The 22,141-nt window shown below is 64.3% G+C and overlaps 1 protein-coding gene across 1 annotated transcript; it reads right to left on the bottom strand.

Annotated features, from left to right (window-relative positions):
- Positions 1 to 598: 598 nt before the first annotated feature.
- SPTBN4 (spectrin beta, non-erythrocytic 4) lies at positions 599 to 22,109 on the bottom strand (the record flags this gene model as incomplete). The annotated part of the gene is made up of 35 exons (XM_084281108.1): positions 599 to 760; positions 1,040 to 1,082; positions 1,301 to 1,474; positions 2,050 to 2,444; positions 2,679 to 2,748; positions 2,842 to 3,242; positions 3,899 to 4,095; positions 4,262 to 4,346; positions 4,453 to 4,591; positions 5,246 to 5,868; positions 6,196 to 6,400; positions 6,790 to 6,920; positions 7,022 to 7,300; positions 7,413 to 7,502; positions 7,798 to 8,022; positions 8,918 to 9,181; positions 10,561 to 10,707; positions 12,400 to 12,490; positions 12,763 to 12,965; positions 13,392 to 14,148; positions 14,567 to 14,704; positions 14,809 to 15,679; positions 16,048 to 16,198; positions 16,442 to 16,744; positions 16,963 to 17,121; positions 17,216 to 17,333; positions 17,418 to 17,605; positions 17,826 to 17,938; positions 18,367 to 18,482; positions 18,558 to 18,638; positions 18,754 to 18,845; positions 18,942 to 19,115; positions 19,859 to 20,010; positions 20,441 to 20,585; positions 22,020 to 22,109. The coding sequence occupies 35 exons, from the start codon at positions 22,107 to 22,109 to the stop codon at positions 599 to 601; spliced, it is 7,572 nt and encodes a 2,523-aa protein (XP_084137234.1).
- Between the last annotated feature and the right edge of the window lie 32 nt (positions 22,110 to 22,141).

Below are 22,141 nucleotides of genomic sequence, written 5' to 3'. Positions count from 1 at the left end.
TCTGGGGGGATAGAGACACCCCCCAAATGATGGGGACCCCCCACATGATGGGGTACCTCAGGTGATGGGACCCCCCCTTGCCCGGTTTGGGGGACCCCCCCCGGCTCTATGGCTTGTGCAAAGGAAAAGGGGGGGCCGAGGGAGGGGACCCCAGGGAGGAGGAATTGGGAGGAGGGGGGACATTTTGGGGGGGCTGCCCAGGATTTTGGAGGGGCACCCAGAATTGAGGGGGCACCCAGTATTTGGGGGGGTCCCCAAGATTTGAGGGAGGCATCCAGAATTTGGGGGGGGGGGGGGAGGGGGGCACCCATGCTTTGGAGGCACCTAGAACTTAGGGGGCATCCTGATTTGAGGGGGGGGGCACCCAGGATCTGGGAGGTACCCAAGATTTGGGGGGGGGCACCCAGGATTTTGGGGGGGGGAGGGGGAGGGGTGTCACCCCATCTCCCCCCACGCCACCCCAGGGATGGTGGGTCCTCACCCAGCATCTGGGTTGGGGTGGAGGATCTGGGGGAGGGGTTGGGGTATCCTGAAAAATGGGGAGGGTGGGGGTGTTGGGGTGTAGTGGGGGGGGGGGGTGTTGGGGGGTTTGGGGGTGTCACTTCCGTCTCCCCGAGGTGCTGGAGCGCCGGTCGCCCTCCCGCCGGGGGAGCCCCTCGTCGGTGGAGGAGGTGGTGAGGAGGCCCTGGCTCCAGCGCGCCACCTCCGCGTGCTCCTGGGCGCAGGCCGACAGCGCCCTCAGCCAGCCCCTCATGTCCTCCTGTGTTGGGGGGGGACCCCAAAACCATCAGCAGGTCCCCCAAAACCATCACTGACCCTCCCTCAAAACCCCCCAGGTTCCTCCCACCCCCAGGCCCTGGCTCCAGCGCGCCACCTCCGTGTGCTCCTGGGCGCAGGCCGCCAGCGCCCTCAGCCAGCCCCTCATGTCCTGGGTTGGGGGGGACCCCAAAACCATCATCGAGTCCCTCAAAACCAGCACTGACCCCCCCCCCCCCAAGCTCCCCAGGTTCCTCCCACCCCCAGGCCTGTCGAGTTCTACCTCGTCCTTGGCTTGCAGGAGGAACTCGCTCCCGTCACTGGTCCTACAAGAGGAGACACAAGAGGAGACCCCAACTCAACCCAACAGCAAGAATCTGGGGGTCAACACCCCCCAACCAACCACCACCACCCACCACCCACCACCCAACCAACCAACCACCCACCCACCCACCCACCACCCAACCACCCCCCAACCAACCACCACCACCCACCACCCAACCACCCGCCACCCCCACCCCACCACCGAGACCCCCCAGCGTACTTGAGCTTGAAGACGTTCTTCTTCTTCTTGTAGTCGCTGGCCACCTCGCTGGTGGCCTGGTGGAGGTTGAGGAGGGGCTCCCCGCCGTGGGTGCTGCCCGACGCCTGGCCCTTGGCGTCCTTGTAGAAGCCCAGGTCCCCCTTGCTCAGGACACAGTAGAGGTTCACCCAGGATCTGCTCAGGGAGAAGTGGGGGACACACAACAGGGGGTGGTGGTACCAGTGGACCTCTCCAAACCCTGGTGAACCTCCTACACTGTTGGACTTCCAAACCCAGGTGAGCCCCCTCCCGTGATGGACCCCCAAACCCTGGTGAACATTAACCACTGATGGAGCTCTCCAAACCCTGGTGAACCCCCTCCAAACCCAGATGAACCTCTTCCATTGGTGGACCCCCAAACCCTGATGAAGCTCTCCCTTGATGGACCCCCAAACCCAGGTGAACCTTCACAGATGGACCCCCAAACCCTAGTGAACCCCCTCCCCTGATGGACCTCTCCAAACCCTGGTGAACCCCCTTTCTTGATGGACCTCCAAACCCTAGTGAACCTTCACAGATGGACCCCCAAAGCCTGATGAACCTTCACTGATGGACCCCCTCTCTTGATGGACCCCCAAACCCTGGTGAACCTCCACTGATGGACCCCCCAAACCTTGATGAACCTTCACCACTGCCGGACCTCCAAAGCCGTGGTCCCTCCCTTTCCCTCCCAGACCACCCTGCCACCCCACCCTGTGCCCCCTCCCCACCTGTTGGACGCCTTCTTGTTGGGTCCATCCAGCTCGTGCTTGCGGAAGAGGAACCCTTCGTGCTGCACCGTGTGGGTGGGGGGCGGCGGGGGCGGCGGGGCGCTGCCCTGAGCCGGGGCCGACCGCGACCGCCGCGTCTCCCCGGGACCTTGGGTGGGGTCTTTGGGTCGCGGGCGCCGGCGGGGTTTGGGGCGGTCGCGGGCGCGGGGGCGGTCAGGCCGCGGTGTCCTCTCCGGAAGCCCCTCGGGACCGGTGGGAAGGCGAGCGGGGGATTCCCGCTCCCGGGGCTGGACCAAGGGGGGGTGATGGACATCGGGGTGAGGGTCCTGGCAACCCACCCAGGCGTGGATGCCGAGGGGACATGGAGGGGACACCAAGGAGACGTCAAGGGGGTGCTGGGGGGACACGGAGGGACACCAATGTCATGCCAAGGACACCAAGGGGACACCAAGGGGACATCAAGGGGACACTGAGGGGACACAAGGACATGCTGAGGGGACACCAAGGGGACACCTAGGACAAGTCAAGTGGACACCAAGGGGACACCAAAGACGTGCCAAGGACATGCTGAGGGGACACCAAGGACACACCAGCCGAGGGGACACCGAGGGGACACCGTGGGGACTCACTGGAGCCGGCACGGGCCCCCCTGCCTCCTTCTCTTGCAGCTGCTCCACGATGTCAGCCAAGGTGGCTTTTCTGTGGGGTGGAACAGGAGGCAGCGTCACAGCCGTCCCCAGCCACCTCACCCCACCAGTGCCACCAGCATCACCAGTCCCCACCCCTGCTCACCCGCTGGCCTTTCCATTGTGCCGCGGCAGCTCCGGCTCGCTGGACTCCTGCCGCTCCAAGCGTCGCTCCCGGCGTTCCCGGCGCCGCTCTGCCAGCCCCACCCTGCCCTCCACGGGGGGCTCCTCAGTTTTAGGGGGCACCAGGGTCTCAGTTTGAGGGTGTTCCCCACCGGGACCTCCATCCCCAGGAGGTCCTTGGACACGGTCAAGTTTGGGTTGGAGGCGCTCGGGGTGGAGCTCGTGGTGGACGTAGGCGATGCGGGGTTCGAGGCGACGGGCTTCGGGGCGCTCGGGGGCAGCAGCAGGAGGTGGGGTTGGACCCCCCTGGGGGTCCCCCAAAAATTTGCGGCTGAGGAGGGGGGTGGGGGGCTGCTTGTTCTGCTCAGCTTTCAGCTTCTCGATCTGCAGCGGGGGGGAGTGGGGGGGGGGGATGGGGAAGGGGGGGGATGGGAGGAGGGAGAGGGTGGAGGGGATGGGGTGAGATGATGGAGATGGGGTGAGATGGGGATGATGGGATGAGGAAGGGGGTGAGGTGATGGAGATGGGAGGAGGAAAGGGGTTGTGGAGGGGGGTGGAGATGATGGAGATGGGGTGAGATGATGGAGATGGGGTGAAGAAGGGGATGGAGATGATGGAGATGGGGTGAGATGGGGATGATGGGATGAGGAAGGGGATGAAAGTGATGGAGATGGGAGGAGGAAGGGGGTGGAGATGATGGAGGTGGGGTGAGGAGGGGGGTGGAGATGATGGAGATGGGGTGAGATGATGGAGATAGGGTGAGACAGGGATGATGGGATGAGGAAGGGGATGAAGGTGATGGTGATGGGATGAAGGTGGAGATGGGGTAGGGATGGACACGAGGATGAGGAAGGAGCCGAGGAAGGGGATAGGGAAGCAGGACGGATGAGGATGACGGTGGCCATGAGATAAGGACGGAGCCGGGAACAGAGACAGGGAAGGTGACCCACCATCCACAGCCACAATGGGGTGGGGGTGGGGGGGGTTGTTCACCCGGGGGGGAGAAGGGGTGACCCCGGCCCCCCACAAGGCGTCTGTACCGTGGTGAGACGCCTGAGGGAGCTGAACCGCTCCTCCCAGGCGGCCGCCGCCTTCCGGAAGGCCTCGTGTCTCCGGATCAGCTGCTCCACCTCGTCCACGCTGCTCCCCAGCTCCTGGCTCTTCAGGAGAGGTTCCTGGGCCGTCAGCCACGCGTCGGCCACCACGGCCTCCTGGGCAAACTGGTGGACCTCCAGCACTGATGGGCGGATGGATAGGGAGGGGGTGGGATGATGGGAGGAGGGGCTGGAGGAGGTACCAGCCCCCCAAAAAGCATCTCATCCCCGTGAGGGTGGTGGGTGGAGCTGAACCCCCACCCCCCCCCACCTTGACCCCCCCACCCCCCCACCCGGGGTGGGACTCACTCTGCTGCAGCCACTCCCAGTGCTTCTCCCACTTCTCCATCATCTCCTTCTTCTTCGCCAGCAGCTTCTCCACGTGGGCTTTGATCTGCGGGGGGTGGAGGAGACACCTTGGGACCAACACCCTCCCCCCCGCCAAAACCAGCTCCAGACCCCACCCCACCACCCCCTGTCCACAACCCCCACCCCAGAACCTCATCAGCTGCGGGGCTCTTGCTGAGGATGAGGGTCTTGCCCAGCTCCAGGCAGGAGGTGATGCTCTTCCCACGCGCTTCCATCTCGCTCTTCAGCCCTTGGTGGTCGTTCATCAGCAGCTCCACCGAGGAGACGTCCCTGCGAGTGGGGGGTGGAGGTTGGGACGGCGACAGGGGGATGGGGACAGGTGTGTCCTACCACCACCCTGGGGTGGAATTGGAGGTGGGTTCTTGGCTGCAGGGGTGGGACATGGGTTCTCCAGATGGGCCAGGACCTCCTTGGGCTCATGGGGGGAACAGGACATGGGTCCTCCAAGTAGAGCATGGGTCCTCCAAGGGGTACATGGGTCCTCCAGATGGGAGAGGACTTCCTTGGGTTCATGAGGGAAACGGGGCGTGGGTCCTCCAAGCAGGACATGGGTCCTTCAGATGGGCCAGGGCCTCCTTGGTGCTGTGGTTGGGACAAAACACGTGTCCCTGGGATGGGACAGGACATGAGTCCTCGGTTCCATGGACGGGAGAGGACACCGAGGCCTCGGAGTGAGGTGCTGGGCTCCAGGGATGGGTCCTTGGGATTGGCCAGGACAAGGGTCCTCCAGACGGGACAGGACCTGGGTCCTTCTTTGGGACAGGACCTGGATCCTCCAGATGGGATAGGACCAGGATCCTTGTTTGGGACAGGACCAGGATCCTCCAGACAGGCCAGGACATCCCTGGCACCACAGCTGCTCCAGGACATGTTTTTTGGGGCCACCACACCCCTCCAGGCCCTCACCACTCAGCTCCCATCTACCTGGGCTTCTCCCCAGCTCCGATCTGGCAGAGGACACCATCCATCCAGGCCAGAAGGTCCCTGACGGTGCTGACGAAGCGGATCTTATCAGCGATGCTGGCGACGTGGAGCCGACACTCCTCGCACGCAGCCAAGAGCTCCTTCCAGGCCCTGAGCACCTCCTGCTCCCTCCCAGCGATGGCCTCGGCGTTGTCCCCGGCGTAGAGGGTCCTCAACTGCGCCGCTCCCTCTTGGAGCTGCCTCACTTGGGTCACCAAGACCTCCACGTCATGCTCGAAGGCGCCCAAGGCCCGTTGCAAGGCGCCGGCCGACGTGCGGCCTTCGCGGGCGGCCAGTTCAGGGAGACGTTGCCTCTTCTCCTCGATTTGCCCCAAAACCTCCTTGCAGTCGTTGAAGAACTTGTGGAGCTCGTGAGAAGCCGCCAACATCTGAGCCCGGGTCTCCATCAGCTCCAGGAGGTCGGCCCAAGCTTCGTTGACCCCGTCCTTCCACTCGGCGATGGTGGCGGCGTCGGCGTGGCCGTAGTCAATGAGCTCGTCCACCATCTGGTTGACGGCGGCGATCCTCTCCTGGCCGATGCTGCCCGTCTCACTGGCGAACTCCAGGAACTTCTCCTGGAGGAGCTGGGGTGGCAACGGGGGGAGGTGAGGGACAGGCAAGGCTGGTGGTGGGAAGGGATGGGGCTGAGGGTCTCCGGGAACGGGGTTGGGATGGTGTCCAGGAACACACCAGGAGCACAACAAGAACCCTAGTGTGGTGGCAAGGACAGCGCCAAGACCACCCAGTGGGGGAGGGAGACAACACCAAGACCACCCAATGGGGATGGAGACAACTCCAAGTCCTCCAGCCCAGGGACAACACCAAGACCAACTCCAAGCCCACCCAACACTGGATGGAGACAACTCCAAGCCCTCCAGCCCACGGACAACACCAAGACCCCTCCAACTGACCGTGACATGTTCGAAGTCCTGCCCCAGCTCGGGCGAGCCGGCCACCACCTCCTTTTCGGCGATCCAGTGCTCCAGCTCGTCCACCTCACGGTTGAGCTGGTAGAGCCAATACTGCTGCTCCAGCTTGGCCTTGCGCTCCTCCACCAGGTCCTTCAGAGACACGTACAGCCGGTCAACCTGCGACTGACGCCTGCTGACCTGTTCGCTGGGCAAGGGGACACAGCGGCCGGTGAACGCCAAAGACCCCAGAGGCTGAGCGGGGTCCAGACTTGGGTGGGTGGGGGGAACGAGGTGATCGGAAGGAGGGTTAGTGGGAAGGAGGATCCTCAAAGGATCTAGAAGCTCTAGAAGGGGAATCCAGACGTGGTTGGGTGGGGGAACAGGGCAACAGGAAGGAGGATTAGTGGGAAGGAGGATCCTGAAAGGATCTAGAGCTTGGCCATCCTCAAAGGATCTGAGATCTAGAAGCTCGAGAAGGCTCTAGAAGGGGCGCCCAGCCTCAGTTGGGTAGGGAAATGGGGTGATGGGACGGTGGGGTGGTCCAGGCTTGGTTGGGTGGGGGGGTAATGGGGTGATGGGGAGACTTGCACCCACCTTTGAGGATGGCCAAGCTCCAGCAGGGCCCGGCACTGGCGGGAGAGCTGGGCGATGGTCTCCTCGTAGTTCTCCACCGTTTGCTCGGTCAGGAGGTGCTTCTTGAGGAGCTGCAGGGTGCTCTGCTCATCCTTGGTTGGGGGGGGGGACACACACGTTAGGGTGGTGAGATGCTGGTGTGTGGGGTGGGGGGGGGGGTTAAGGATCACCCTTCCAACCACCCCATGAGCACCTTGCCCTTCTCCTCGCTCATCAGGAGCAGCTCCTGCTCCCCCAACCACGACTCCACCTCGGCCACATCGAAGTAGTACTGCTCCAGCTGGTAGGTGGCATCCAGGGTCTGCTGGCGGCGCTCAGCCTGCTCCTGCAGCTCCCCCCACATGGTCCCCAGCATCTCCAGAAGACGCCGGACCCCTTCGGCCTCGGGGCTCTTGATGGAGGCCACGGCGCCGGCACGTTCCAGCACCTCGTCCACACGAGGACGATGGACCTGGATCTCCCTGCGGAGGTTCTGGGGGAGGGGGGGAGAGGAAGGGGTGGTGGGAAGGGTGGGGAGGGGGTGAGGTGGGTGGTGGGTGTCCCCATCCACCCGTTGTAGAGCTGGGGGCGGGGCGGGGGCTGACCTGGTTCTTCTTGATGAACTGCTGGACCGTCTGCAGGTTGGTGCCGTGGTCCTTCAGCGTGGCCAGGGGCAGCCGGTCCTGGACCCACAGCTGGGGTGGGGTGGGGTGGGGGGTCAGTGTCATCCTTGTTCCCATCCCACCCCCATCCCCACCCCATCCCATCCCATCCCCATCCCTTTCCCCCTTCCCCATCCCATCCCCATCCCCATCCCTTCCCCATCCCATCCCCATCCCTTCCCCATCCCATCCCCATCCCCCTCCTCCTTCCCCATCCCATCCCCATCCCTCTCCCCCTTCCCCTTCCCATCCCCATCCCCATCCCATCCCCACCCCATCCCCCTTCCCATCCCCATCCCCATCCCCCTCCCCATCCCCACATACTCACCACCTCCTCCTCCAGCTCGTGGCTGACCTGATGAACCTCCTTGGAGGCCAGGAGGATTCTCCTCCTCTCCTTGAGGGGCTCGATGAGGCGGACGATGCGGGTCCCCACCGCGCTCTGCCGCTCGCCCACCCGCTGCCCCCCGGCCGCCTGCGCCGGCAGCGCCGCCGCCTGCGCCTGCAGCTCCCCCACCTCCTTGTACCACTCCTCCACCTGCGTCTCCATCGTCTGCGGAAGGTGGGGTGGCCTTGGGGTGGGGGTGGGACCATGGGGAAGGGGCAATTCCCCTCCCAAACCCCGGGGAAACTGAGGCAGCACCCAGGTAGGAGGGTGGTGGGGAGACACCCCAACAACTGGGGCTTCCCCCAGATCCTGGTGTCCCCCCCCCAACACCCAACATCCCCCAAGACCTGCTGCTCCCCATAACCTGGTGCCCCCCCAAGACCTTGTATCCCCCATAACCCTGGTGTCCCTCCATAACCTGGTGTCCCCCAAGACCTTGGGCCCCCCACAACACCCAACTTGCCCCCCATAACCTCATGTCCCTCCATAACCTGGTATCCCCCCAACACCGAACGCCCCCAAGACCTGGTGTCCCCCCAGCACCTTGTATCCCCCCCATAACCTCGTGTCCCTCCACAACCTGGTGTCCCCCCAATACCTGGTGTCCCCCCAGCACCTTGTATCCCCCCCATAACCTCGTGTCCCTCCACAACCTGGTGTCCCCCCAATACCTGGTGTCCCCCCAGCACCTTGTATCCCCCCCATAACCTCATGTCCCTCCACAACCTGGTGTCCCCCCAATACCTGGTGTCCCCCCAGCACCTTGTATCCCCCCCATAACCTTGTGTCCCTTCACAACCTGGTGTCCCCCAAGACCTGGTGTCCCCCCAGCACCTTGTATCCCCCCCATAACCTCATGTCCCTCCACAACCTGGTGTCCCCCAAGACCTGGTGTCCCCCCAGCACCTTGTATCCCCCCCATAACCTTGTGTCCCTCCACAACCTGGTGTCCCCCAAGACCTGGTGTCCCCCCAGCACCTTACATCCCCCCAACAACCTGACACCTCCCAAGTCCCCCCGTCACCAAACATGTCGTGTGTCCCCCCCCTCCAAACCCCACCTGCAACCTCTTGAGCTGCCTGCTGACGCTGAGCAGGTCGGCACCGGCCCCCACGGTCTCCAGCTGCTCCTCCAGCCGGCCCAGCCGGGCCTCCATGTCGGCGTAGCTCCGCGCCAGGCGCTCGGCAGCCGCGGCCTCGGCCAGCCGCCGGCTCCGGGCCTGGCTGGTGGTCTCCAGCTCCACCCAGCATTGCCGGAGCTCTTCCAGTTGTCGTTGGATGGGCCCAGAGAGCTCAGGTTTGGCCAGGAGAAGTTCTTCACCTTCCTTGGTAGGGGGGGTCATCATGGGGGGGTCAAGGGGAGCGGGGTGTGTGTGTCCCCATTTCAGTAGGGAATTGGGGGTTTTGGGGGGGTGGGGAGAAGGTGGTTGGCCATGGTGGGGGTGGGTGTCCAGCCATGGTGGGGAGGGTGTTCTTGGGGGAGGGTGGAGAGGGTGTGGGGATTTTTTTTGGGGGGGGGGGTGAGGGGAGGGAAAAAAAGGGGGGTGCAGTGTGTGTGGGGTGAAAGGGGGTGCAGGGAAAAGTGGGGGCAGGGAAAGGGGAGCAGAAATGGGTGGGCAGAAGTAGGGGTGCAGGAAGGGGAGGATAGACATTGGGGATGCAGGAATGGGGGGCAGGAATGGGGGGCAGGAATTTGGGGCAGGAATGGGGGGGCAAGAAAAGGTGGCAGAAATTGGGTGGCAGGAAAAGGGGGGGGCACGAAATAAGGGAAGGAAAAGGGGGGACAGGGAAAGGGGGCAGGAATTTGGGGCAGAAATGGGGGTGCAGGAAAGGGGGACAGAAAGGGGGGGGGGGCAGGAAAGGGAGTGTAGGGAAAAGGGGAGGCAGGGAAAGGGGTGCAGAAATGGGGGTGCAGGAATTGGGGGCAGAAATGGGGGTCCAGGAGTGGGGGGGCAAGAAAAGTGGGGCAGAAATCAGGGGGGAGGAAAAGGGGGCCAGGAATTAGGGGGCAGGAATTGGGGAGAAGGAAAAGGGGGGGGGAGAAATGGGGGGGGAGGAAAAGGGGTGCAGGAATTGGGGGTGCAGGAATTGGGGGCAGGAATAGGGGGCAGGGAGAGAAATTGGGGGGGGGACAAGGAAAGTGGGGGGGTGATGGAGCCGGGGGGGGGGGTGATGGAGCCGGAGGGGGGGGATACAGCCGGGGGAGGGGGGTAAAGGAGATGGAGGGGGGGGGGTGATTCAGCTGGGGGGGGAGATGGAGCGGGGGGTGGGGATCGAGCCGGGGTGAGGTGGGGATGCAGCCGGAGAAGGATGCAGCAGCGGGGGGGGGGGGGGGGGGGGGCAGTGGGGGGGCACCGTGCCAGAGGGATGCAGCGAGCAGGATGCAGTGGGGGGGGGGGGGGGGGGGGAACTGCAGAGGGAAGGGGGGGGTGGTCCGCAGCGAGAGATTGGCGGGGTGGGGGGGGGTCCCAACCACCACATCACCACCCCCCCCCGCTCAGAAACCTCTCCCCCCCCCCAAATACCACAGTTAAACCCCCCCCCATTTACCGGGGGGCCCTCCAAAAAAATCCCCCCCCTTAAAAAAAAAAACATCCTCCCTAAAAAGCCTCCCTCTCCCCCAAAATATCCCCCCCAAATCATCCCCCCCCCTCCCAAAAACCATGCCCCCCCCCCAAACCATCCCCCCCCCCATCCCTGGTACCTTCTCGATCTTCTCCAGCCACTCTCGGTTCTGCGCCAGCTCGGCCATGAAGGCCTCGTGCTTCAGCCAGGGCCGGGGGGGGCCGGGGGGGGGGTCCCTTTTTGGGTCCCCGGCCATCAGCACCTTCTCCCGGATCCAGGCATCCAGCTGCGGCGGGGGGGTGAGGGGGGAGCGGGGAGGATGAGGATGGGGAGGAAGATCGAAGCACACCCCCCCCCCCCCCTTCCCCTTCCTCCTCCTCCCTCTTCTCCTCCAAGGGATCCCTTTTGGGAGGGGGGGGGGGGCAAAGGGGGGGGGGGGGGAGCGCTGTGGTGCCACCCCGGTGATGAGGAGGATGAGGAGGATGAAGATGAGGAGGATGAGGAGGATGAAGGATCTACCCCCCCCTACTCCTTTTCTTGTCACCCCCCAAGGAATCCCTTTGGGGGTGAAGGGATGATGGGGGGAGGGGACTGTGGTCCCTCTCTGGTGGTGAGGATGAAGAGGATGAGGAAGATGAGGAGATGAAGGATCTAAACCCCCCCTCCTTCTTTCTCCCCCCCCCCCCCCAAAAGGAACCCCTTTGGGGGGGGGGGGGCAAAGGAGTGATTGGGGGGGGGGGGTGTCTCTGGTCCCTCTCCGGCACTGAGGAAGATGAGGATGAAGATGAGGAGGATGAAGATGAGGAGGATGAAGATGAGGAGGATGGAGGAGAAGGAGGAGGAGGATGACGAAGATGAGGAGATGATGGATCTAAACACCCCCCCTCCTTTCCCTTTCCCCCCCTCCAAGAATCTATTCGGGGGGGGCAAAGGGGTTATTTGGGGTGGGGGGGGGGGGGGGGTTGTGGTCCCTCTCCGGTGATGAGGAGGAGGAGGAAGTGAGGAGGAGGATGAAGATGAGGAGATGATGGAGCTAACCCCCCCCTTCTCTCTCTCCCCCCCCCCGCGAGGAATCCCTTTGGGGGGGGGGGCGAAGGGATGATGGGGGGTGCTGAGGAGGAGGAGGAGGAGGAGGAGGGGGAGGAGGAGGAGGAGGAGGAGAAGGAGGAGGAGGAGGAGGCGGCGGCGGGGGGAGGAAGGTGCCGGTGCCGCAGAGCGGGCGGAGCGCGGATCCCGGATCCCGGATCCGGAGCCTCTCCCGGGAAGCGTCACCGGGAACCTGAACCCGGCGCCGGGGGGGACCCGGCGGGGATGGGCCCCTCCCACGGCCACGGGGGGGGTCCCGGAGATGCTGAGGAGCAGCTGGGGGAGGGGGACACACAGAAACCAGCAGCCCCAGACTGGATTTGGGGGGGGGGGGGGGGGGTGTCGTGTGGGGAGCTTTGGGGACACCCCCCCACCGCCCCCCAGGATGTGACACAGCCCCCACTGAGGATGGTGACACGGGTGGGGGGTGACATCAGCGAAGCCCCCTGAGATGCTGAGGAGCAGCTGGGGGGGACACACAGACACCAGCCCCCCAGACTGGGTTTTGGGGAAGGGGGGGGAGTTTTGGGGGCACCCCCCACCCAAAGCCACGGGTGATGCCACGCAGACCCCACCATGGATGGTGACACGGGTGGGGGGTGACTCCATGGAAACCCCCCGAGATGCTGAGGAGCATCTGGGGGGGGGGGGGGGGGGGCAAAGAGACACCCCCGCCCCCGATGGGTTCTTTGGGGGGGTTGGGGACACCCCCCACCCAAAGCTGTGGGTGACACCACACAGACCCCACCATGGATGGCGACACGGGTAGGGGGGTGACACCATCCCACCATCTCAGCACCCGTTTGGGACCCTGGAGTAACTGGGTGGGGGGATGGGGAGGTTCGGGGGGCGGGGGGGGGGGTGTTGGGGTGAGGGGAGGTCCTGGTCCTACCTCCTGGCAGTTCTGGAGGAACCTCTGGAGCTCCAGGTGGTCCTCGAGCCGCTGCATCCACTCCTGAGCCAGCTGGAAGTTGCGGTGGCTCCTGTGGGTGCGTGGGGGGTGGGTGGTCTCAGAGCTGCCCACCAAGTGACCCCACCCCACCCCATCTTCCAGCACCAAAACCACCCCCCCCCCCCCAAAGGCCAAATTAATCCAATGGGGAGACTGAGGTACAAGGTTGGATCCCCCGTCAGCCGCAGTGAGGAGGGGTCAGCAGATCCAGGTCCATCGTGGTCCCCCCCAGGGGGGTCTCCAAGGTGCTGGGGTGGGGTGGGATGGGGTGGGGGGTCGAGGCACTGCTGTCCCAGGACCTACTTGGCACGGAGCTCCTCCATCGCCGCGGCCACGCGGTCGCTGTAGCGGTTGCCTTGGCGCTGGAGGCTCTCGCCGGCTTGGAGGGCCAGCTGGAGCTTCTGCAGGTTGAGGTCCATGGTGGTGGTGAAGTCCTTGTGCTTCTTGATGGCGTTGGACACCCCTTCCACCGTGTTGGGGAGCTCGGCGTGGGCCAGGGTGGACTCCTGGAGGGAGGGGTGGTTCCCCATCAACCACCAGTGGTTGAACATCAGGGGTTGAGCATCATCAGTGGTCGACCATCCCTGGGCAAGCTCTGGGGTTCCTCTTCCCTGCTCAACCTCTGGGGTTCCCCATCCTTGGCCAACCTCTTCTCCTTGGCTCAACCAAGACCTGGCTCAACCTCTGGGGTTCTTCAACCTTGGTCAACCTCTGGGGTTCCTCATCCTCCATCAGCCTCTGGGGTTCCCCATCCCTGACAAACCTCTGGGGTTCCCCACCCTTGGTCAATCTCCAGGATTCCCCATCCTTGGTCAGTCTCCAGGATTCCCCATCCTTGGCCAACCTCTTCTCTTTGGCTCACCCAAGACCTTGCTCAACCTCTTCTCCCACCCTCCTCGTCTCAATCAAGACCTTCTCCCCGCGGTCTCTACCTGGTTGTAGAGGCTGGCCTCGCACTGCTGGACATCCCGGAGGAAGAGGTGGAAGACGTGAGCTTCCACCAGCGCCTCCCGCCGCCTCTCCCAGCTCTGCAGGAGCTTCCCCCACCCCGCGTCCAGCTTCTGCAGCCACTGCTGCAAGGACAGGTAGGGGACCTCGGTCTCCTCCAAGGCCAGCAGGTCACTGGCAGCTTGGATCTTGGCGTAGTCCTCCTCGTAGCCGTTGATCTCCTCCTTGAGGGCAGCATGTTGGTTCAAGGACCTCTCCGCTTCGGCCAAGCTCCCCGGGACCTCCTCGGAGGCCACGGCCGCTTGGGTCTTCACCAACCAGCTGAGGAAGTTGTCCAAGTCTTGGATAAACTGTTGCAGGCGACTGGCAACTGTCAAGGAGTCCTCACAACCTTGGAGGGCCCTCTTCAGGGCCTCCCACTCCTCGCTGATCTGCTCGAAGGGCAGGAGGATCTCCAAGGCTCTCCCAGGGTGGGAGGCGGCCAAGGCTTCGCCTTCCCGTTGAAGCTCCACCAGCCGAGGTTCCAAGGCAACCAGAGCAGCCTCCATGGTGGAGAGGCGGCGTTGCAAGGCCAGCACCCCCCCCAGGTCCCCGCCACCAGACTGGGTGGCCTCGATGGCTTTCCTCTTCTCCCTGACCTGCTCCTTCATCTCTCCGCACTCCAGGAGGTAGTTCTGGATCTTCAGGACGGAGCTGAGCTGTTCCTTCTTGCGCTCCACCAGCTCCACCACCCGGTTCCACCTGGAGATGGGGATGGAGGTGGAGTAAAGACCGGGATGGAGCTCTGCACCATCTCCATCACCCGGATGGGGTCCACCTTGGGCATTGCTGACACTTGCAATGGGCTTCAACATCCCACCAAGGCAGGAGAACCTGCACCATCTCCATCACTAGAATGGGGTCCCCTTGGAATGGGCTTGGACCCATGGGGATGTCCCACCAAAATGGGAAAACCTGCACCCTCTCCATCACCAGGATGGGGTCCACCTTGGGCATCACCAACTCCTGGAACGGGCTTGACCCCCATGGGGACATCCCACCAAGACAGGAGAAGCAGAGGCTGGAGTCAGCTCCACCACCCAAGCAGGATTTGGTCCACCTCAGCCCCGCCTGGGATGGTCTTGGCCCTACATCTCCATCCCCTTCCCACACCCCGTACCTGCCGTTGAGGTGGTCCTGGCAGGAGCGGACCTCCTCAGAGCTGGGGTGCCCCCCATCCACCAACTGCTGCACCACCTGATTGACATCCAAGATCCGTCCCATGACGCTGTTCATCTCCTGGTCCAGGCTCTCAAACCTGAGGAGGAGGAGAAGGAGGAAGAGGAGAAGGAGATGACGTGAGCAAGCAGCATCCTCAACAGGGGGGAGGTCCAGCCAACCCCTACCTCTTCTCCCACCCACCTGTGCTGGACCACCTCAACCTCATCCAGCTCCTCAGGCACCTCCATCCTCTCTAACCACTGCTCCTTCTCATCCACCCAGACCTCGCAGGCGTGGACCTCGCTGAACATGCGGTAGACGGCCAAGGCGTCCTGCAGCCACTGCTGCCTCAGCACGGCCACCTCGGCCACCTCCCCATAGAGCTGCTCCACCTCTACCACCCGGATCTGGACGTCCACCCCTTGACGATGCTCAGGGGCCAGGAGAGCCAGCTGCTTCCTGAGGGCCAAGACGGCGGCGCGGTGCTTCTCCACCTCTTCCACCACCGCCCGGTGCTTGCGGAGCAGAGCTTGGGTGGAGTAGTCATCGTGGCCAAAGTCATCGCTGGAGACGATGCGGTAGGTGTCCTGCAGCCAGGCCACCAGGTCATCCGTCTCGGTGCTGAACTGGAAGAAGTTGAGGGCCTCCTGCAGCCGCTGCTGGTGTAACCCCGTCACCTCCTCCAGCTTCTTCCAGCGGAGCCGGACCTCCCGCATCTTCTCCTGGATCCCGCCAGGGCTGAAGCGTTTCTTGGCCAAGATCTGCTCTCCTTTCTTCATGGCCTGGTGCAGCAGCGCCCGCCGGCTGCCCAGCTCACCCAACATGCTCTTGTGCTTGTTGGTCAAGGTCAAGACGCTGCTCAGGTCCCGGCCGCAGGTCTTGGAGGCCAAGATCTGTTCCTTCTCCCGGATCCAGGTCTCGGCCTCCTCCATCTCCTGGAAGAAGGCCCAAAGCTGGCGGGAGTCCTCCAGCTCCTTGCGCCTCTTGCCCGCCAGCTCCCCCAGCTCCTCCAGGCACGTCTGGACGTGGTTGACCCGGTTGCAGATGATCTGAGGGTCGCAGGGTTGGTAGCCTGGACCAAGGAAACCAGATCTTGGCTGAGGTGGTCTACAGGATCTACAGCACTCTGAAGACTGTGGTCTACAGCACCCCCGACACCTTCGTCTACAGCACCCCTTGGTCTAGAGTACACTGAAGACCTTGTTCTAGAGCACCCTGACTTTGGTCTAGAGCACCCCAAACACCTTGGCCTACAGCACCCTGAAGACCTTGGCCTATAGCACCCAAACACCTTGGTGTACAGTACCCTGAAGACTGTGGTCTACAGTGCCCTGACTTTGGTCTACAGCACCCCAAAGACCTTGGGTTGGTCTCCCCAAGAAGACCAACCCAGCATCTGCCAGTCCTCCTCGTGGTGACCACCCCGTTGCCCACGTTTACCCTCCAGCTCGGAGAACTTGAGGGCAGCGGCGTTGAGCGCCTGGACCCGCTCAGTCTGGGCGGAGATGTCGGCCTCCAGCAGCCCATGCTTCTGCAGCAGGTCCTCAACCTCCAGAAGATGCTTCCCCAGATCCTTGGAGACCAGCAGCACCTGGGGGAGGGGGAACCAGGCCAACAGGGGAGCTTGGTCTTCCCACCGTGGAGCACCCCATGGAGCAAGGATGGGACACCTCATGGAGCAAGGATGGGGCACCTCATGGAGAACCCCATGGAGCAAGGATGGGGCACCCCATGAAGCACCTCATGGAACAGGGATGGGGCACCCACCTTCCCAATGCTCTTCCCTTCCCAATCCAGCACCTGGTACACCCCACCCCATATCCCCCAGTTCTACCTGCATCTCCTCCATCCAATCAATCATGTAGACCATCTCCTGGAAGATCTTCTGCAGGGCCAGGTTCTGCTCCAGGCGGGCGCGGCGGGAGCGGACCAGCTCGGTCAGCAGGCCCCACTGGCGCAGGATGTTGTCCTTCTGGGCGCTGATGCGCTTGGTGTCGTAGTAGCCCTCGGATTCCATCTCCAGGGCCAACTCCACCACCACCTGGATGCGCTCCTGGTAGGAGGAGATGTCGGCCTCGATGGCCTCGTGCTTCTTCATGGCCGCTTCCACCGCCGGCAGGTCGTAGCCGAAGTTGTCCTGGGGTGGAGGGGAGGTGATGGCAGGTGGGGTGGACCTCTCCTCACTCAACCAAGGAGGTCCCACCACACAAGAGTTGGGTTCCTCATCCCCCCACACGTTGGGTTCCTCATCCCCCCACACGTTGGGTTCCTCATCCCCCACATGTTGGGTTCCTCATCCCCCCATATGTTGGGTTCCTTACCCCCCACCACCCCACTGAGCCCACCCCACCTCACCTGTGAGACCAGGCGCTGGTTCTCGTTCAGCCACGTCTCCCTCATCACAGCTTTGTGGTCGAAACGTTGGGCCAGAAGCTCCAGCTTCTCCTGCCGGATCAGCTCGTTGCGCAGCAGCACCTCCCGCTCGTGCTCAGCCTTCTCCAGGCAGGTCCAAGCCTGGAAGGGGTGGACACACAGGGCTCACCCACCCAAAAAGGAGGTCCCCAACCCTTCCCTCAGGATGGAGAGGTCACCCCTGTCCCACCAGCACCTTGTTGATGTCGGAGATGGTCTTGCCCTCACTGGGGACGTAGAGCTTGCGGTTGTTGGCCCGGAGCTTGCTCTGGATGGTGAAGAGCAGGACCTCCAGGTTCCCCTTCTCCTGGAACCTGCAGGGATGGGAGCACTGGGTCAAGAGTCCGGCCACGGCGTGTCCTCCCCCACCCCGTGGTTGTCCCCCCACACCCACTCACTTGATGGGTTTCTCCAGGGTGCAGAAGGCGGTGAAGGCCTGGAGCTGCTGCTGGACCCCAGTCAAGGAGTTGGCAAACTTCTGGTTGCTGATGATGGTGATGGTGTGTTGGATCCAGGCCAGCAGCTCGGCCGCCAGCGCCTCGTACCGCTCGATGATGGCCTCGATCTCCATGGCCTGGTCCAGAACCTGGTGGGAGATAGGTGAGTCACTCCCCCTACGGCTCAGGGATGCGTCCCACAGGACCCCCCCCAAGAAACCCTGAGTGGCTTGAGGGGCGACCTCCATGTCCCAGTGGGACCAGTATGGCCCCGGTCCTTGAGGGTGCAGAGAGGGGTGGGACATCCCACGGGCCAAAGGGTGGGACATGCTGTGGAGCAAGGATGGGGCAGCCCGTGGAGCCACCCACCTTGCCGATGCGCTTGCCCTCCACGGCCAGCGCCTTCATCTTGGAGAAGTAGTGGTAGAAGGACACCACGTAGGTGATGATGGACTTCTCATCGGGGTCCTCCATGTTGACATCTGGTGGGCAGTTGAGATCCCCTCAACCCTCCCAAAGCCCCACCCCGACCACCACCACCCCTGGTCCAACAAAGCCCAACCTTAGGCTGCTCCCCTCAACCTTGAGCCCTCCCATAAAAGTCCTTTGAGGTGGCAAACGAAGCCAGGAGCAATTAGTGGGGAAACCCCACCCTGAGCTGATGGATGGATGGATGGATGGATGGATGGATGGATGGATGGATGGATGGATGGATGGATGGAGAGATGGATGGATGGATGGATGGATGGATGGATGGATGGATGGATGGATGGATGGATGGATGGATGGATGGATGGAGAGATGAAGGGATGGATGGATGGATGGATGGATGGATGGATGGATGGATGGATGGACGGACGGACGGACAGACACACAACCAGACCCCCCCCCATCATCTTCACCCCCCTACCCTCGGGGTCCAGCAGCTTGCTGAGCCCCAGCTGCTGCTCAGCCGTGTTGAAGGCCTGCTGGAGGTTGTAGGTGGCATTGGACTTGGTCAGCTTGTGGAAGTCGATGAGATCCGGCCTGCAAGCAGGGGACAATCGCTTTGAGCCCCCCCCCCCAACCCCACAGAGGGACCCCAGGTGTTCACACCTCTACCTGTGCTTGTGGATGAGGGCATTGAAGGCCAACCCATCCCTCCAGCTGGTGGTGAAGTTCTGGATGTTCACCTCAGGGTAGCTGTGGAGACAGGTCATTGGGGGGGGGGGGGGGGGGTGTGTCGAATGGTGATGGGTCCACCCCCCACCTCCCCCCCCCCCCATCCAGGGTGGAGGTCCACCTGGCCACCACCCACCCCGCTGTCTTCATCTGGCACCAGAGCAGCAGAGCATCCTTGGCCGAGCGTGTCTCCCGGTTGTCTTCGGTCTTGATTTTGATCACCTGGATCTGGGGAAAGCCAAGGGACACTGAGGCACAGGCAGGTCCCCGGGGGTGGGGACACCATCCCCTGGGGTTGGGGGGGCACAGCCCGTCCCCAGCTACCTGGAAACGCAGGATGATGGTCCAGATGAGGCCAAGGGTGAGGCGGTGGTTCCCGTCCACGATGTCGTGGGACCCCACGTTCTCCAGGTGCACCCGCTGCTCCTTGAGGAACTGCAGCGCCTTGTCCACGTTCTCCAGGGAGTGGATCCGCATCCGGCCACGCGTGGGTCTGGGCTGCCCGAGACACTGGGACCCGTCACCTCCCTTCACCTGGGAGAAGGGCCTCCCACCCAGTTCAGCCCAGCTTGGGGGGCGTGGTGGGACATGAAGGAGGGGGGTGGTGGTGGTGATGGGGAGGTCCCAGCTCATCCCAGCTTGGTGCTTGGTGGGACCTTGGTGGTGGTGGTGAGGATGGAGAGGTCCCAGTTCATTCCAGCATGGTGGTTGATGGGACCTGGGATGTGGTGGTCATGATGGGGAGGTCCCAGTTTGGTGGCTGGTGGGACCTGGGATGTGGTGGTGGTGATGGGGAGGTCCCAGCTCATCCCAGTTTGGTGGCTGATGGGACCTGGGATGTGGTGGTGAGGATGGGGAGGTCCCAGTTCATCCCAGCTTGGTGGCTGGTGGGACATGGGATGTGGTGGTGGTGATGGGGAGGTCCCAGTTCATCCCAGCTTGGTGGCTGATGGGACCTGGGATGTGGTGGTGGTGATGGGGAGGTCCCAGTTCATCCCAGCTTGGTGGCTGGTGGGACATGGGATGTGGTGGTCATGATGGGGAGATCCCAGCTCATCCCAACATGGTGGTTGGTGGGACATGGGATGTGGTGGTGGTGATGGGGAGGTCCCAGTTCATCCCAGCTTGGTGGTTGGTGGGACATGGGATGTGGTGGTGAGGATGGGGAGGTCCCAGTTCATCCCAGCTTGGTGGCTGGTGGGACCCGGGGGGTGGGGGTGGTGGGGGGCCCCGCGTCTCACCAGCTGCTCCCCGGACAGCACCTCCAGCAGGCGCGTGAGCACGAAGCCGTCGCGCAGGTCGCTGTACAGGTCGCCGATGCGGCAGGAGACGCGCGCCAGGTGGGAGTTCACCCACTTGGTGAAGGTTTTCTTCTGCACCGCGTCCCGCTCGTCTGCCCGCGACAAGGCGCCGGCTCCAGCGCCCGCCACCGCGGGGTTGGGGGGTGGGGGGCTTGGGGGGGACCTACCAGCCATGGGGGAGCTTTTGGGGGGGTGGGGGGTGGGGCTTTGGAGTACGGGGGCTTGGGGAGGACCTACCAGCCATGGGGGGTTTTGGGGGGGTGGGGGTGGGTTTTGGGGTGGGGGGCTTGGGGGTGACCTACCAGCCATGGGGGGGTTTTGGGGAGGGGGGGCTTGGGGGGGACGTACCAGCCATGGGGGGTTTTGGGGTGGGGCGCTTGGAGGGGACCTACCAGCCATGGGGGGGTTTTGGGGGGGTGGGGGTGGGTTTTGGGGTGGGGGGCTTGGGGGGGACCTACCAGCCATGGGGGGGGGGTTTGAGGGGGGTGGGATTTTGGGGTGGGGGGCTCGGGGGGGACCTACCAGCCAGGGCTTTGATGCGGGAGCATTCGAAGAGCTTGGCGGTGGCAGCGGGGTCGTCCCAGCCCCGCGGCTCCGGGGGGTCCCAGGGGCTGTTGTTGTTGTTCTGCTGCTCCATGTTGTCCAGTTCGGCCGCCATCGGGCTGGGGGGGGGATTTGGGGTGGGGGGCGAGAGGTGAGGGGAGGTTTTTGGGCATTGGGGGTGGTTTGGGGCAGTTTGAGGGGGTTTGGGGGCAGTTTGGGGGGGTTGGGGGGGTTGTGAGGGGTTTGGGAGGGGGTTGGGGGGGCTTGGGGCAGTTTGAGAGGCTTTCGGGGGGGTTGGGAGGGCTTGGGGGGGGCTGGGTAGGGTTGGGAGGGGGTTTGGGGCGGTTTGGGGGGTTAAGGTGGGGTTGGGGGCTTTGGAGGGGTTGAGGGGGATTGGGGGAGGTTTTGGGGGACCTTCTCCTGGTGACACCCAGGGGGTCGGTGGCTGATCTAGACCCCCCCCCCCCCCCAAAACCCAGACACCCCCCCAGACACCCCAAGCTGCCCCCACAAGGACCCCCCATACCCCTCCCCCATACCCCTCCCCAACACCAGCCCCAGACCCCTGTAGTCCCCCCCAGTGACCCCCGAGAACCACTGGTAGCCCCCCACAAGCCCCCCCATAAGCGCCCAAACCCCCATCATCCCCAGCCCCCCATAACCCCCCTCATCACCCCCAGCCCCCCATAACCTCCCTCAGAGCCCCCCAGCGCCTCCATAACCCATTATCACCCCCCCCAGCACCCCCAAAACCCTTCCAGCTCCCCCCAGCACCCTCACCCCCACCCCCCCCCCCGCAGCAGGACAGGGCCCCTCCCGCCGGTCACCTTGAAGGACCCCCCCGGGTACCCAGGCACCGGGACCCCCCCAAACCCCCCCATCCTCCCAGGAGAGGGGGGGGTCTATCCCAGCCTCCCCCCCCCGCCTTTCCCCCCCCCTCCCCCCCCCCGCCGGTACCGGCAGCGAAGCCCCTCCCGGTGCACCGGAGGCGCCTCCCGGTACCGGGACTGGGATGCTCGGGGTGGGGCTGGGGGGATAACGGGGTTGGGGGGGGGTGTAGGGGGGGTACAAACCTCCTCCCACCCCTCCCTTACCCCCCCCCTCCTCTCCCCGGTACCGGATGGCGAAGCCCCTCCCGGTGCACCGGAGGCACCTCCCGGTATCCCGGTACCGGGACTGGGATGCTCGGGGTGGGGGTGGGGGGATAACGGGATGTGGGGTGAGGGGGGGACACGACTCACCGTGTTATTGGGGGGGGGGGCAGCGGGGAGGGGGGGGCAGCCGGTGCTCTGCCGGTGCCGCCGGTGCCGCCCTGCGCACCGGGCGCGCCGCCGCTCGTCCCCGCCGCCTCCCCGGCAGCCAATGGCGGGGCCGCATCCCGACCCCCCCGCCCAAAACCACCCCCCCCACACACGGCGCCGCCGCACCGGGAACCTCCCCCAGCCCCCGCACCGGGGGAGCCGCGTCATCACCCCCCCCCCCACCGGGATACACCGGGAAACCGGGATGCGGCTGGGGATGGAGCCGGTATCGGGAGCACCGGGGATGGATCCGGTACCGGGAGCACCGGGGGGATGGGGATGGATCCGGTATCGGGAGCACCGGGGGGATGGATCCGGTACCGGGAGCACCGGGGCTGCGGCTGCATCCCGGTACCGGGAGCACCGGGGGAGGGGGGGT

Source organism: Gallinula chloropus (genome assembly GCF_964237585.1).
Source record: "Gallinula chloropus genome assembly, contig: HAP1_SCAFFOLD_465, whole genome shotgun sequence".
Classification (NCBI taxonomy): domain Eukaryota; kingdom Metazoa; phylum Chordata; class Aves; order Gruiformes; family Rallidae; genus Gallinula; species Gallinula chloropus.
This window is presented reverse-complemented; position numbering and strand designations above follow the sequence as displayed.